Consider the following 16,641-nt stretch of genomic DNA (forward strand, 5'->3'; position numbering starts at 1 on the left):
CAGATTGTGCTGAAAAATCTGCGACCTCCCTAGCAAAGGAAAGGTAGGAGCTACAAGGAAAAAAGCAAGGCTGACTGAGAAACTCCCACCCCCCACACCATTTGAACGAAGTATCTTTACGTTTTGCAAAATACCAAAAATAGAAAAACGGAAGCAAAGGGCTATTGGGACATCTTGGGATTCTGGGACCGACTCCAACTTTATTCTTGTGCTTTCATGGTGCCAGAGTGGGGATGCCTTTCTGTCTTTTCAGTTTCCTTCTATTTCATTTCTAAGACAGCTACTTAAGGTTACATTTTAATGAAAAGATTATTGAATTTTTGTAGCCAATGATTCTTTTTTGCTTAAGCTTTCTCAGAAAAGCACTAATAAGAAACCAGGGATGGTTGAAACAAGCCAGCCACCTTGTCAGGAAAAGTAGGTAGAATGACATCAGAAAAGTAACGGAATCTTGGTGCCAAAGTGATAGCACAGTAGGTAGGGCATTTGCCTTGCACACAGCCAAACTGGGTTTGATCCCTGGCATCCCAGTCCCCGGAACTGCCAGGAATGTCCCGAGTAATGCCAGAGTAACCCTGGAGTACATTTGGGTGTGGTCCCCAAAACAAAAACAAACAAAAAAGAATGGAATCCTGTATTACAGTGGTTCACTCCCTCAAGGGGCTCACTTTTATGCCCTAAACTCTATCTTCTGGGTCTTATTATTTTAGCAAGGAGACGAAGCCACTATTATTAACTGAAAAATATTTTAAGAAAAATGAAGATGTTTGGGGCTGGAGTGGTGGCGCAGCAGTAGGGCATTTGCCTTGCACGCGGCTGACCTAGGACCGACCGCGGTTCAATCCTCCGGCATCCCATATGGTCCCCCAAGTCAGGAGTGATTTCTGAGCAAATAGCCAGCAGTAACCCCTGAGCGTCACCGGGTGTGGTCCAAAAAACAAAAAAAAAAAAAAAAGAAAAGAAAAGAAAATGAAGATGTTTGAGGAAAAATAAATATTAGTACATAGTGTGAAAGAATCATATTTTTAAAAATAAAACATTCCCAACAAACATACAAAAATTATTTTTCTACATCACTAGGGAACTTTAAGAAAGCCAAGAAGGAGAAATGACTAACTTCATAGATAGAGCAAATGTTAGTATGGAAAGAAGGCATTGGAAGGGCCTGTATCATATTCTTATTAATGTTTCTGACAGGCACTTGGACAGAACATTAAGTAATTGAGAATTTCTTTGCCTTAAGTTCTGTCTATTTAAAACTACATTGGCTACTACTGCTTAGGCTGTGGGATCAGCAAACATATGTACTGCTTGGTTTCTTTCATCTTTAAAGAATGTGTTAGGCAATATTATCAGAATATAAAACATAATGGACTGAATCATCAGATTAATTTCATACCTTAAATTATTCTAAAGACATTTTATAAGGAGAAATTACTTTTTAGAATGCTGAATTTGGGGAGGGAGTATTCTATACAATGAATCTTAGGAAAACATGAAAAATAGGACTATTTCATTTGCTGGATTTTAGACCTGTTTGATCTTTCTTAAAGAAAAAGTATGGTAATTCTTAAACCATATACTATGAAAAACAGGTTTGGGATAGTGCCCTTGTATATACTTCATTGTATGAATTATTATATAGATCAGATTTAGAATTTTCTTTTTATCTCAGGGTCAGAGTGATAGTAAGGTAAGGTGCTTGCATTGCACAGGGCCAACCCAGGGTCCTGTCAAATGACACCTCATCTGCTTTTCTATTCCCAGCATCCCATATGTTGCTCAGAGCACTGCTAGGTGTGCGACCCCCCAAAAAAAACCTTTAAAAATGGATTTTTTTATCTCTGCTGCTGCTATAGACTCAAAGGCATTGCTGTGAGGGAATGTTCATACAGATACTACCATACAGTTGCCTAATAAAGGAACTAGGGCAGAAAGAAAATCTATTGATTTTAATTGACAGTAAAATATTTTGAAAGAGTTAAAAGAAAGTTTGGAATATAAGTACTTGGTGGTTTTGTTTAAAGAAAAATGTAAGGGATTATGAAACTGAGCCATGTCCATGGGAATATGATTAGCCATAATACTTTCCATTTCTCTTTTACCTACCATGTAGGGAAATTTTTCATTCTGTGGAATGTATTGGTTTTTAGAAAATGAAAATGAACACTGCAGAACTTTGAGATTCACAGAGCATGAAAGAACAGTCCAATTTAGCTGGCTACAGGATAAGGCAACTTGTACAAGGTTTCTTGGAACCAAAGCATAAAGAACCAGGGAGCCTAACTCATTATAATTAATGATTTCCATTATATTTTAGAGAAAATACCAGATGGTATTTGGGGGGGGGGGCTGGTACCAAAAACTGAGGCGAGGGCTTCACTCATGTGAAGCATCTGTTGAGCCACTGAAGAACATCCACAAATTAACTTTTCTAAACCACCACGCAGAGAATGGTGGAAATTAATATTATAATAAAAAATATCAGGGGAAAATATTTGATGAATGTAACAGAGCTAATAAACCACCATCTTCGCTTTCTGGGTTAGAGCTAGTACAAACCTTCACCCATGAAGAGGACTTTTCACTTTCCGAGTTTCATGACTATTTAGAAGAAAAGCATCCCTGCCCCAACCCTCACCTCCCATCTTCACTGTAGCACGTGCTCCCAGGGTTCAGATGAGGAAGCTCATTGGATTCCTTCTTCCAGGAGTGGGGGCCCCTAACTCGAGACAAAAAGTGAATCTTTTTCGAGGAGTACTAATAAAAATTACAATACATAACTGGCAGTAGTTTGGTTGGCATTAAAGAACCAAAGGCCTCCAAAATAGCTTAGAAAATATGTCTCCATTTTGCCCTTAACCAGAGGAAATGCTAGGACTTTTTAAATAGACAGACACATTAAATACAGTTGAAAAAATATTTCCATCAACTTTAAACAATTCTTTTACCTTTCCATGAGATGAGTATTTCTATAAAAGTTTTTTGTAAGTATTTGATCAAAAATGTTACAAATGCATTTATATTTCTCCATCCAGGAGAACAAAGAATACATTTATAAGGAGCTACAGAAATCAGGAAGTTATCTGATATTAAACTAAGATGATGTGAATCTGATCTCTTAATGATATCTCATTTCATCACCTTAACGAAGTTAGAGAATCTTAGTGTTTCTTTAGCAAATATATGCCAACATAAAATGAAAAACACCCCTGGTTTGATGTTCCATTATAAGCACAACCACTGAGCCTGGGCCTTTCTCAACTACTGTAACTTACAAAATTCTTTTTTGACCCCATCTTCAGGAAGTCAAAGCTGTGTTCATTTGAGGGATACTCAGGGATTTGCAGTCCGTGGGTCAACTTATTTCTTTAAAGGAACCCACAGTCGTCTTGTCCTTTGTCAGAGTGAATCAGACTTCCTGTTAGCTAGTATCTAGGGTAAATTCACACTCTCATGTCAAAGATAAAAATTCTCGGTCCCAGGTCTGTTCTCCAAGGACAGAATGGCCACTGTCCAGGAAATCATTTTTCAGAGGAAATCCCACAGTAGTTGAGGCTGACTCCCCAGTGTGCTTTATCCCAGTAAATCCTGAAAAACCAAGAGGATTAGATTTTAATCTCTTGTTTACGTGGATTTCTTTGCTTTTGGCTGTGATATTTTCCTATCACTTTTAACATTGGAGTGAAAGACATCTCCATTCTTATGCACGATAAAAATAATTATGAGTAAGTCTAAGTAAAAGGTATTTAGTTCTGAATTACTTATTTCCAACAAAACTTCAGGCAGATAAAAGATGTGCAACACTGATGGCTCTGAACATGGCCGTCCACGTAGGCATATGAACACATGTGAACATGTATGCAATAGAAATCAGGGTGCTGTGCACATGGCCCCAAGAAGGACCATGGGTGCAAGGGAGCTACTGAAAGGTGCTGGCTGGCTTTTGGCCTCCTTCACTTCCTTTCAGAGGGGCCTGGGAGAGGCCTCGAGGGTTTCTGTCGCTTTGATTGGTGTGCTCTTGTGCTGGTTCTATGTGCTTTCTTTGGGAGGCTGGCTGGCCTGCGGCAGCGGGGGCAGTGGCTGAGTGCCCGTTGCTGTTTTGATAGAGTTCAGGGTTTTGCTAAACCAAGAGTTCTTTGCAGCTTGGATTTCATTCATAAGAGCTCCTCTCTGGTGTTCAAGTTCCTATTAATGAAAGAATCTGAGTTAGACACATGGGTCTGTCATTCCATCCCTCAAATATAGCTTTTAGAACTAAGCCATAGCTTTCCCACCACAAAACCCAGAAGTGGTTTGAAGCTAAATCATATGCCTCTAGAAAGCACAATCTACTTTCTCAAAGCACTGAATCAAAATCTCACTGTGGCCTGTGAAAGCACAGAGGAGAGAAGGCACTGGCCTTGTATCCCACAGCCCCCCACATCTGATCCGGAGTACTGCCAGGGAGTACACCTGAACACCTGTGAAATGTGTCTGCACCACCTCTCCCAAGGGTAATGTTAGGGCTGGTACTATAGTACAGTCACTTGCACAAAGCTGACCCAGGTTCAAACCCCAGAATTCTGTATGGCCCCTTGAGCCGGCCAAGAGTAAGCTCTGAGCACTGCTGGGTGTGTCCCTCACTCCCAAAAAAAGACTTTGTTTAAGATCATGTAGGACTAGTAGAATAACATTTTATGCACGTAAACTATACAGGTAGAATCTCTCTTGCCAATGTCTGTCTGATCACCAACCTGGATTTTACACTTGGCTTCCACAAGCTGCAGTTTGGTTTGTGCCAATTCCAGCTCCATCTCCCTCAGCTGCTTCTTAAGTGAGTCCTTCTCATCGTCTGACTCCATTCCCTGGTCCTCCCTGCTTCCAGCAGCAGGTTTCAAAGCACCCTCTTTGCTGAAAATGTCACTGCAGTGTTTACATGCCATCATTTTACCCTGAAATAGCCGACAAAAACAAACTATTTCAGAACATAAGTCACTTCTAAAAACATTGTGGTTTTTATAAAAATAATGCTTATCATCAAACATTTCAGAAGGAGAAATTCTTTTTAAAAAGGTTTTTATTTAATGGGGCCTGAGAGATAGCATGCCTTGCATGCAGAAGATTGGTGGTTCAAATCCTGGCATCCCATATGGTTGTCCAAGCCGGCCAGGAGCGATTTCTGAGCATAGAGCAGGGAGTAACCCCTGCACACTGCCGGGTGTGACCCCCCCCAAAAGTTTTTATTTTAAAAATGGTGGTTTACATAATTATTGATAGTTGAGTTTTTGGTATATAATATTTCAACACCATTCCCACCACCAGTGCTCCCATACTCCCCAACCAATCTTCCCCTCCCACTGTTTTCGGTAGTTTCTGCTTAGATCTTATTTTTTCCATTTTGTTGAGTCAGTCTGTGCTTTGGATATATAGCTACCACTCTCCCACAATAGTATAACCAAAACCCTGACCCTCCATTACTTCCCTTTCTCATCTTCTTTCCTGCCTTCCTTATCTGCTGTTTTCCTCCAAAGGCTCTACAGTCAACGGTGTTCTAGGCATCCTCCTTTACTATCTTACATTTCCTAATACAATTATTTTATATACCAGAGATAAATGAGATCATCTTGTGTTTGTCTTTCATCTTCTGGCTTACTTCACTCAACATGGTATCTTCCAGTTCCAACCAGATTGCAGTAAATTGCGTGACTTCATTATTCCTGCTTAGTATTTCATTGTATATATACACTTTCATAATCCATTCGTCATTGGACACCTAGGTTCATTCTATATCTTAGCTGTTGTACTCATTGCAGCAGCAAATAATGGTGTGCATACATCCTTTTGAATAAACGTTTGTTTTTTTTTTCTCTTTTGAATAAATATTTTTAAATTCTGGAGACAGAATACCCAAAAGTGGAATTGCTGGGTCATATGGAGCTCAATTCTAAATTTACTAAGGACTCTCCATCCTGTTTTGCCATGTCATGCAGCATAGATATCTCCATTATATGGGCAGCAAGCCCACCAGATGTGTCTATTGACTTTCCTGGTGCAGTGAGCTGATATTCCCCCAAGAAATATTTTAGCCAGCAGGGCCATTGATGTACATTAAGTATACCCCCAACTTGAATTACTGGCAATATTTTTGATATTCATGACATGATAGTGACATTACAATTTCTTTCTTACTATCTGGCACATTCTCTCCCTTACAAGAATATGGGCCAAAATTACAGGCCTCAGTCTATGACTGGGAAATTTTCAGCACCAAAAAGTCTGCTAAGAGTTTCCCCCGCTGGCCAGATAAATCTGCATTTCTAAAGCATAGTGGTCAGTGCAAATGAAAATCCGCTTTTCTAGTTTCAGCCTCTAGTTCAGGGGTCTCAAACTCGCGGCCTGCGGGCCACAAACGGCCCTCCGTACAACATTTTGTGGCCCTGCCCTAGAGGAATCTTTTTTTGCTTTGTTTTGTTTTAGTTGTTTGGGTCACACCCCTCAATGTTCAAGGCTTACTACTGACTTTGCACTCCAGGATCACCTTGACTTTGGCTCCTGTGGCCCCCAGGTAAACTGAGTTTGAGACCCCTGCAACAAACAGTTCCTATCCACCTTGCTAGTTGCTATGGGCTAGTCCCCAAATTGTAGCAAAACAAGTTTCTCATCCTTTGTCATAAGAACCTTCTTTCTAAACTAGAACACCTCCTTCTCCTTATGTTACTTCCTCCCTTTATAGCTCGGGATTCTTTTCACCTCTATGGGCTAGTTTTTGATATGTATATTCTAGGGCCTGCTATCATTGTCCCTTTTACTAAGACTCCTGCCTTTTGTCAGCACGAAAATGCCTTTCATACCAGAGACTTGTACATATTTATCAACATGGAGGAAGTAAAGTTGTCTCATATCTATTGAAGACATGTGTCCCCATACAATTTATTTTGTGTGGTTTCATTATTTCATATTTCATATTTCGCTGCCCATGCAACCCACTCTCCCTGAAGTGGAATCATTGAAATTCCACTGATGGCTGTAGGGCAGAAGCCGCCTCCAGCACTGTTTCCCACAGGAGTTGAACCAAACAACATTCTTACCAGCAGTGGCTAAGATTTCCTTTTTCACCACAGCCTCACCAGCACAGATACTATTATTTTTGATACATGCCAATCTCACTGGTGTGAGCTGATATCTCATTGTTGTCTTAATTTGGATGTCTCTAATGAAAAGTGACACTGAACATTTTTGTGTGTCTATTGTTCTCCTGCTTGTCTTCCTCTGAAAAGTGTCTGTTCATTTTCTCCCCATTTGATAGGGGTTTTTAATTTGTTTTTGTTGATCTTTGTCAGTACTTTATATATATTGGATATGAAGCCTTTATCTGAAGTTGCTGAATATGAACATTTTTTCCCATTTAGTTAACTGTCTTTGAGTTTTAGTCTCTGTTTCCTTTGACATGCACTTTAACTTGATGTAGTCCCTTTTGCTTATTTTTAACTTTGTTGTCTTTGCCAGTGGTATCAGATCACTAAAGATGTCTTTGAGGTTCAAATCTTAGATCATTCTGTCTATATTTTCTTCAATGTGTTTGATAGTTTCCAGTTATATCTCTAGGTCTTTTTTTTGTTCTTTTTGGTTTTTGGGTCACACCTGGCAGCACTCAGGTGTCACTCCTGGCTTTACGCTCAGAAATCGCTCCTGGCAGGCTCGGGGGGCTATATGGGATACCGGGATTCGAACCAACGTCCTTCTGCATGCAAGGCAAATGCCCTACCTCCATGCTATCCCTCCGGCCCCATCTCTAGGTCTTTGATCATCTCTGAATTGACTTTCATGCAAGGTGTGAAGTATGGATCAAGTTTGTTTGTTTGTTTTTGGGCCACACCTGGTGACGCTCAGGAGTTACTCTTGGTTATGTGTTCAGAAATCACTCCTGGCTTGGGGGAGCATATGGGACACCAGGGGATCGAACCGCAGTCCATCCTATGTCAGCCACATACAAGGCAAATGCCCTACCGCTGCGCCACTGTTCTGACCCCAAGAATTGGAAAGCATTCGAAGGTCTTGAACCACCAGAGGTGATTGGTTACAAAACAAAGCTTTGTGGGGCCGGCGCAGTGGCTGTGGAGGTAAGGTGTCTGCCTTGCCAGCACCAGCCTAGGATGGACCGCAGTTCGATACCCGGTGTCCCATATGGTCCCCCAAGCCAGGAGCAACTTCTGAGCACATAGCCAGGAGTAACCCCTGAGCGTCACTGGTGTGGCCAAACCCTCCCCCCCCCAACAACAAAAAAAAAGAACAAAACAAAGCTTTGTGATCACGAAGTAACCGCTGAGCTCAGGCCAGTCCCAGAGTCAGGCAGTTCTTTTTTATTTTTTTGGTTTTTGGGCCACACCCGGCAGTACTCAGGGGTTACTCCTGGCTGTCTGCTCAGAAATAGCTCCTGGCAGGCACGGGGGACCATATGGGACACCGGAATTCGAACCAACCACCTTTGGTCCTGGATCGGCTGCTTGCAAGGCAAATGCCACTGTGCTATCTCTCCGGACCCTATAGTATAGATCTTTAACATCTAATAACTATGCACAATAGTACATGCTTTGAGGATGGGGCAGAGATAGTACAGGGAGTAGGATATTTACCTTGCCTGTGGCCAACATGAGTTCAATCTCTGGAATGAACTCCATGCAGGTGGTTACTGAGTCTGGCAGACGTGGCTAAACCTCACTCACCTCCCCCTCACCCCCCAAAAAAGTACTTGCTCAATATAAATCCTTGCTTTGTTCAGGATAGCATGTTAACAAAATGATTAAAGGCCAGGCCAGGGATATAATACTGGGGTTAAGACACTTGCCTTACACACAATTAACACCAGTTCTGCATATGGTCCCTGCACACCACTGGATGTGGCCTACATCCACTCTTCTCAAAAAAGAATGGAAAAGGCAAGGTTGACCTTACTTTAAAATGTGAATCCCAAAATTTCTGCAGGTTTTAGGTTGAAGATAACCAAATTCTATAAAAATAAACTCAGGTTAATGGTTTAATTTTAATTTGTCTGCTGCAAGATTTCATGTTATAAGAAATATATTTGTAGCACATGTACTGTGTGCTAAGTACTAAGTTAAGCAATCTTATCTAACATTCAAAAATGACTCATAGCATGAGGGGCTGGAGCAATAGTACAGTGGGTAGGAGTTTTGATTCTCTCCACCCCTATGGTCCCTCAAGTCTGCTGCGAGTAACCCCTGAGCATCAACAGATGAGGCCTAAAAGCAAAATCGACAAAGTTACCTTATGAAAAGCTTAGAAGCTGAACTCGGAACACTGTCATTTCACACCCAGGTCAGGAACACCTCCCTGACCCCATCCTGTGGCCCTGAATTTCCTCACTTCATGGCCCTTCACAGAGGATACACTGACATTCTAACTCTGGTCACCTAACCACACAACACACAAAAATCACATCTGGAGGCAAAGGTCATATGGAAAAGCCACACAGAACCCCACCACACTTAGTGAGCAAGATGATAGCCCTGAAGACTCAACCTGTAATACAAGTTATATGATATCTCTGATTGACTATGGGGAGGAAATGCTGAGGATCTTGCTGAAACAAAAACTATGGAATGGAAGCCAATAAAACACAAGAGGCTATGAGAGCAGAAATGAGAAAACTACCATCAAAATTACCTTAAGAAGGCAGGTATTGTTTCTCTACTTTACAGAATACAAAATACAGCTTAGAGAAGCTAACAGTTTGTCCAATTTGTAAAGTACCTGGAATGCAATTATCAACTCGTATGAAACATGACTCTAGTATAATTAGTATTATTTCTGTAATGCTGGTCCCAAGAGGTCGGTTTACCAACATTTCTTAATATTATTAACCCATTTGGCTGACTAGCTTTCTAGAGTATAAAGTGCTAGCTTTTTAAAACACAATCAGTAGTTTTACCACCAGGTGGCACAGCATTTAAATAAATGCTATAACTTTTCTTTAAAAAGCTCTAAAACATTGGTTACCTAGTGTCTGCTGTTTGACAATGCCCGAGGGGTTTGCTATTCAAGAGAGCATGAGGTAATCCCCATAACCACAGCAATTGGGCAAGGGTTCCCAGTATCCTAATGTGGGGGAAGCCTCTAAGCCATCCCGTCTGCCTGCTGGGAGCGTCATGTGCAGGAGGAACATGGGAGAGGTGGCTGACAGTGGACATATTGCACACAGCTCTGGGCTGAGCCTGCCCTGGACCACCAGAGTCTCACCTTGACCACTTCCAATTCTTCCTTGTTGGCTGCTTGCTGCTTTTCCAGTCTGGTACTCAACTGGGAACAGATCTAAGGGGAGGAAAAGAGCTTGTCTAGAACATGATTCTTGCCACATGTGAGCCTTGTTGTTACTCAGCATCTCATTTACCAGGAGGGTCCCTTGTGCGGTGAGTTGTGAGGACATGCACAGAGTGAGGAGAAAGGCACCATGGATTCCATTTCCCTTCTGCTTCAGCCTTCAGGGGGAGGTCCAGGCACAGCCTGTCCTTACACTGGGACCCATTGACAGAATCTCTGTGGAAAAATTGCTCTGTACAAGGCTGAACTGTCGAGAATCTGATGGAAAGATCCCCAGCGAGCTGCTGTCTTTAGTATGAAGGCTTCCTTAAGAAGTGGTAAAGCCTTCCAAATGATTGAGAAAGAATAAAAAATTAATCAAAAGGCTTGGAAACAATCTAGAACTGTTTCTGGGAGCCCACTCTGTGCCTTTCTAGAACTGTGTTCTGAAACAAACAGATTCAACTTTGTGAACATGTCTGGAAGGTTCCAGAGAGCACCCACTCACTAATAACTTTTGGGTGCTACTGATTATAAGTTTAGGTGCTAAGGAGGACCAGAGAATAATACATGGTTTCAAAGCAAAGGAAAACGGAAGTCCCACTTTCATGAATTAAGATTTGTTTTTATAAATGGGATATAGAAGTCAGTGGATGTCAAATTTTAAAGTGAAATTTATTTTAAAAACAAAGGAACTACTCTGTTATCAAAACACATGATGGACCAGAGCAATAGCACAGCTGATAGAGCATTTGCCTTGCAATGTGACCGACTCAAGTTCAATCCTTGCATCCCACAGGGTCCCCAATGCCTGCCAGGTATGACCTCTGAGAACAGAGCCAAAAGTAACCATTGAGCATGGTTGTATGTGGCCAAAAAAACAAAAACAAAAACCCCACAAAACATGAAAAAATTCCATCCCACTCAAAAATAATTCTAGAGACCATGTCTGCTTCTTGAGTTTAGTCTCCAATTTCTACAGGAATTTGGACTAAAAAGATAGGATAGTGGATAAGACACTGTCTTGTGAGGGCCTGACCCAGATTTGATCCCTCTTATTCCTGATGGTTACCAAGTCCACCAGGAAGTGATCCCTGAGTGCACAGGAAAGAGTAATCCCAAAGCACAGCCAAGTGTGGACCAAAAAAACAAAAGAAAAATAATTCTACAGGAATTTACCTGCAAACAATACAAATGAACTTCTGGATTTTCGCCAATCCTACAACTACCCTTTAAAATGAACTGACATATTTTGAAATATAGCCAATTCCGATTGTGGTCTGCTTGTAGATTATGTTTTACACTTCCATTATCTTTGACTAACTGGGCCCACTGCCCTTTTATACTGAAGTGCCATACCTGCCAGATAGCAATGATGCAGATGGTCCCAGCTCAGGTTTTGAGGAACGTATACAGGGAGTGTCCTGAGCTGTGAGCAGGCAGAGAAAGAGAAAGTCCCACTGGTAATAACAAAATTTCCTGCTCACTGACTTCACCACTATCAGGCACCCAGTATGTCCTGTGTCATTAGACCTTCCATGTTAACAGCAGATACAACCACTACAGCTGAGAAGTCAGCAAGTTACCAGATTTAATGGGCGCTATAGTCACTGCTCTAAAAACCGAAGACAATGTCTGTGCTCAGCAACCCCTTCCTTACCTGCTTATACTCAGCAATGATGGCTGTGGTCTTCTTTATCTCATATTCTGCCTTCTCCAGCTGTTTCCTGAAGACTTCCTTCAACTGGAAAGGGTGAAAGAAAGAAACACTCAGAGTCACACAAATCAGATCTCTTTATCACTTCTACAGGTATCTATTATCTTTTTTTTTTTTTTTGGTTTTTGGGCCACACCCGTTTGACGCTCAGGGGTTACTCCTGGCTATGTGCTCAGAAATCGCCCCTGGCTTGGGGGGACCATATGGGACGCCGGGGGATCGAACCGCGGTCCTTCCTTGGCTAGCGCTTGCAAGGCAGACACCTTACCTCCAGCGCCACCTACCCGGCCCCAGGTATCTATTATCTATATGATTTCCATTAATACTTATTTAAGTCTGCCTGACTTACAGCCAGTGGCATTGATGGTAAAACTTTCCTTCCTGAAGCTGCATTCTAATACCTGGAAAGCTTAACTGTCTCCAGAGATAAAGTGCTGTCATGTACAAGACTCAGGAGCAGCCCTTGCCTAATCTGTCTGCTTGCTACTAACTGTAAGTTCACAGGGAAAGGGGTGGTCATTGGGGGGTACCTTTCTCCCTAAGGGAGAGGATCTGAAGAATTACAGTGGCAATGCAGATCCACTGAGGAAAGAACTCTAGGCTTTCCTACACATGGCCCTGCCCCTTGGCTACTGCTCTCACCATCTCTCTGGAGAGAATATAAGACAGAGCAAGCTAAGTATTTCTGAAAACAAGAGCTTCAGAGATGCAAAACAAAGTCACACTAGAAGGAGCAACAGTCATAAGAATATTGAATTAGAACTGTGACACTGGTGATGGGAATGTTGCACTGGTGAAGGATGGTGTTCTTTGCATGACTGAAACTCTACTCCAATCATATTTGTAATCAAGCTGTTTAAATAAAGATATAAAAAAGCATAGAGGGAGAAATAGCAAAAAATAAAAATAAAGGAGGGTAAAAAAAAAAGAATATCAAATTATGAGGTCGAAGTGATAGCACAGTGGTAGGGTCTTTGCCTTGCACGCAGCCAACCCCAATGAACCTCAGCTCGATTCTGGGCATCCAATATGGTCCTCAGGGGCAATTCTGAGTGCAGAACCACATGTAACCTCTGAGTGGCACCAGGTGTGAGGCCCCCCAAAACAGAATACTAAATTACGAACACCAACCTAAAACCAAAGCTACTTAAAAAATAAATCGTGGTAATTTGTTTTAAGCCATGGTTATTTTTATAGCCTGGCATCTCCACATCCATAAGGAGTCCATTCTTCAGTCATGAGCCAGATGGACAGAACCAGCCTGGCAGCAGAAGGAGGAGATAAGACAGTGCAATCACCCAAGGCAGGAAAAGGGGCTACCCCCACAGATCATTCACAAGTAATGTTGCATGGGAGAAGCCCAACTTCACATCCTAATGTTCAACAGGAATTTGTAGACTAGATGGAATCTGAATTCCTTGTTTACGAGAGTCATACTAGGATGCATTAATGAATATGAAAGGATACAGACACAGCTGCCTGCATACATTTATTTATTTATTTAGCTTTTGGGCCACACCCAGTGGCGCTCAGGGGTTACTCCTGGCTCTGTGCTCAGAAATCACTCCTGGCATGCTCAGGGGACCATATAGGATGCCAGGAGTTGAATCCAAGTTCGTCCTTGGTAGGCTGTGTACAAGGCTCTGTCACTGAGCTATCACTCTGGCCCTTACATATGTTCTTTTGCTCAGTTTTATCTTTACCTAAAGTACTGAAGAAGATCCCAAAATGCAGGAAGTAAGGAAAAGAAAGAAAAAAGCTGAGATCAAGCTGAAAAACCAGAGGCAGGAGAGGTAGGATTGAAGTTGAGGCAGCACATGTTTGCCTAAGGCAAACCTCAGGGGCCCACCTGGTATGATCCCTTGCACTGCATACAGTACCCTACTACCTAGGGTAGGGGTCACTCCAGAGCACCACTGGTGTGTCTCAATACCATGCCCCCCTACAAAAACCTAAGCTCACAGTAACTACTGAGTCATTTCATCATTTTCCAACTTGAAAACTATGTAACACTTTTTATAGACCCTGGAAAGTGATAAATGAATGCTGTCAAGGGTACACTCTTTTTTAACTGTTTTTGGGGCTATACCCAGAAATGCTCAGGGTTTGTTCCTGGTTCTGTTCTCAGAAATCACTCCTTGTGGGGCTTGGGGGCTGAACCTGGGTTGGCTGCATGCAAGGCAAACACCCTCCCTGCTGTACATTTGTGCCCTTGCCCTCCTTTGAAAGGACGCACTGGCTTGGAAGGTTTGCAAGTGTCCTGAGGAGGCAGAACAGAGGTGAGAAAAGATGGTCATCATGTGGAGCTTAGGTGGAAGGTTCGTGCAGACATCCTGAGTCCTTTGGGCCAGTGTGTCCTGGGCACATGTGTGGGTGCTCCTGCAGCAAAGGCTAGCACCTCTTGGCACCCATCAGACCTTGGAACACACTCTGTGACCCTTCAATTTAGCCTCCCTAGATACAACCTTGGTGCTGGGAGACGAAATCTCCATTTGATGGAGCTCTCAGACCACAATGTGAATTACAAGGCTCAGAGAAAGCACCAGTCTCAACAGTGCAACCGCAGGGAGGCTGTAGTCTCCCCCTTCGCCAGAAATCTTAGAGCTCAATGCCTCTGATACTTCCCCTTTATTAAGTGACTTAACTTGGTGACAGGTTCTGTACCCTAAGCAGGATACCCAGGAGAGGCACATGTGGCCCCTTACCTGAGCTGTCTCCTCTTCCTGCTTCCGTTTCTCCTCCTCTGTCTCCACCAGCCGCTGCTTGGTGAGGAGCAGCTCCTTATTCAGCACATCTGCCTTGTCCTCTGCCTACCATCAGAGCACAGGTCAGAGCACAGGACAGTTCTGAGGGGGAAGAAGGGCAACTCTCCCCAAACCCCATTTATAATTCCGGTTGGTTCCAGCATAGTGCACCTTAGAAACCATCCTCCCAACCCAGCCCTTGAGGGTGGCGCATCTAATAGGTCAGGAGGGGAGTCAGACTCTTGGAGGCTTCCAGACACCCAGCAGTACACACTGAGGTGGGGTAAATGAGGAGGAGCTTGAGAGGCAGCTCTTGAGGGGCAGTTCTAGGGTGAGGGGGCATGCGGGCAGACCCACAGGCAATTGCCAAGTGAGAAAGTATCATACTAGGTGAGCTAAACTGGGCCCTGGGCTCCTCCTACAGGGTGGGGAGCAGAGAGGAGAAACAAACCCCAGTATAGTAAGGCTGGGAGCAGGAATCCAGGCAGAGAAGGCCAGGAGAGCTCAGAGAACTCAGGTCTGGACAGTCTCAGATAAACCCTGTTGGAATAATGGGATGCCATCTCACTCAGTATATACCTTGTTACTCATTGATTGAAAACATCTTTGAATATAGCACCTTGGATTGGTGTTTATACCATTTATTCTCCACCCCAGGGTGTGGTCTGATTCTTTTAATATCCCAGTCTCAGGAAAACACTCTCTGGCCTTTCTGGATTTCTCCACTGAGCTGCCTGCTTCTTAGGAGAGGAAGGCTTGTGTATTGCGTTTCACCCCCTTCAGTGTGTATGGCTTATCTTCTGCATTGGCATTTGCTTTCAGACCCAGTTCTCTTCAGTGTCCTGGTTTGGAGATTGAGGATTGATTTCACAGAGCTCCATAGCTCCAGCTCTACTAGTCCCCACTTTAAAATCCTCCGTGTTTCCTGGGGCAGGTTTAGAAACTGGTAATGAGGATGATCACATGTGCAGCTCACTGCCAGCCACACAAGCAGGAAACCCATAGGCAAGACCTGTCCTGCAGCTTCTGGTTGTGCAGTGTCTCAGTTCTGGTGTGGATCAGGACGGTGAGAGGGAGGGTGGAGGCTGCCACAGGAGAAGCAGTCTCTGGCCTGCCAACACCAAAACATCCCCCAAGTGTTACACAAATTGTCCAGATAACCTTTGGGGTGACCAGAATACTCCCCTATCTCAGCTATCTGAGTGGTCAGATCAGGATGCACAGACTGGGGGGTCAGGAGTAAGTGGCAGCACAGCCTCCCATCCTCACAGTGTCCATGTGGTGTCATCAGGCAAAAAGGCGGAAACAGCCCTTTGGAAAATCTGTTCCCACAGGTTAGGCCAAGAACAGACTTGGTGTGGGCACACTCCCAAAGAATAGTAGACAGCAGGGCAGTTTTGTCCTAACCAGATATGTGGAGCCGTGTATAAGCCTGAATTGCTAACCCTCCAGCTGCAGAGAGGCCTGGAGTGAGCCCCAAGACAGGAGACCCTGCTCCTGAAGGATTAGGGCTGGGGTGAAAGAAGGGGTGGGTGTTGATCACAAGGTTCTCAAAACCCCACTTTGGCCTCCCTGGTGACTGCAGCTGCTCCCTGTTTAGGAAGACGGCAGGTGAAAAGGACATGGGTAGGGAAATGACTGTCACTGCCCAGGTCTCTGGACAGGCGTCATGATGACAGACGCACCTGATCTAGGTCATTCCGCAGAGCGATTTTGCTGGTGACCAGTTCATGGGCGAGGTCGTCATTCTCCTGCTCCAGCCTCATGCTGGCCTCCTGCAGGCGCCGGTTCTCCCTCTGCAGAGAAAGCAAGAGCCAGAAGCATGCATGAGAGCTGGTATGGGGCCCCACGGAGCTGGGTGGGCCACAAGCATCAAACGGT

The 16,641-nt window shown here is 43.5% G+C and overlaps 1 protein-coding gene across 3 annotated transcripts in view; it reads right to left on the reverse strand.

Moving 5' to 3' along the window:
• Window positions 1–3,572: 3,572 nt before the first annotated feature.
• The window catches only part of RABGAP1L (RAB GTPase activating protein 1 like), a 369,153-nt gene continuing 356,084 nt past the window's right edge, over window positions 3,573–16,641 (reverse strand). For all 3 annotated transcript variants that reach the window (XM_049776425.1, XM_049776426.1, XM_049776427.1), the window contains 6 exons: window positions 16,446–16,556; window positions 14,722–14,826; window positions 11,960–12,043; window positions 10,240–10,311; window positions 4,737–4,934; window positions 3,573–4,188 (listed from right to left, as the gene is read on the reverse strand). In XM_049776425.1, the coding sequence (XP_049632382.1) occupies window positions 4,033–4,188; window positions 4,737–4,934; window positions 10,240–10,311; window positions 11,960–12,043; window positions 14,722–14,826; window positions 16,446–16,556 (726 nt within the window). In that variant the 3' untranslated portion in view covers window positions 3,573–4,032. The remainder of the gene's footprint in view (window positions 4,189–4,736; window positions 4,935–10,239; window positions 10,312–11,959; window positions 12,044–14,721; window positions 14,827–16,445; window positions 16,557–16,641) is intronic.

This window comes from Suncus etruscus, chromosome 7 (genome assembly GCF_024139225.1).
Source record: "Suncus etruscus isolate mSunEtr1 chromosome 7, mSunEtr1.pri.cur, whole genome shotgun sequence".
Lineage (NCBI taxonomy): Eukaryota > Metazoa > Chordata > Mammalia > Eulipotyphla > Soricidae > Suncus > Suncus etruscus.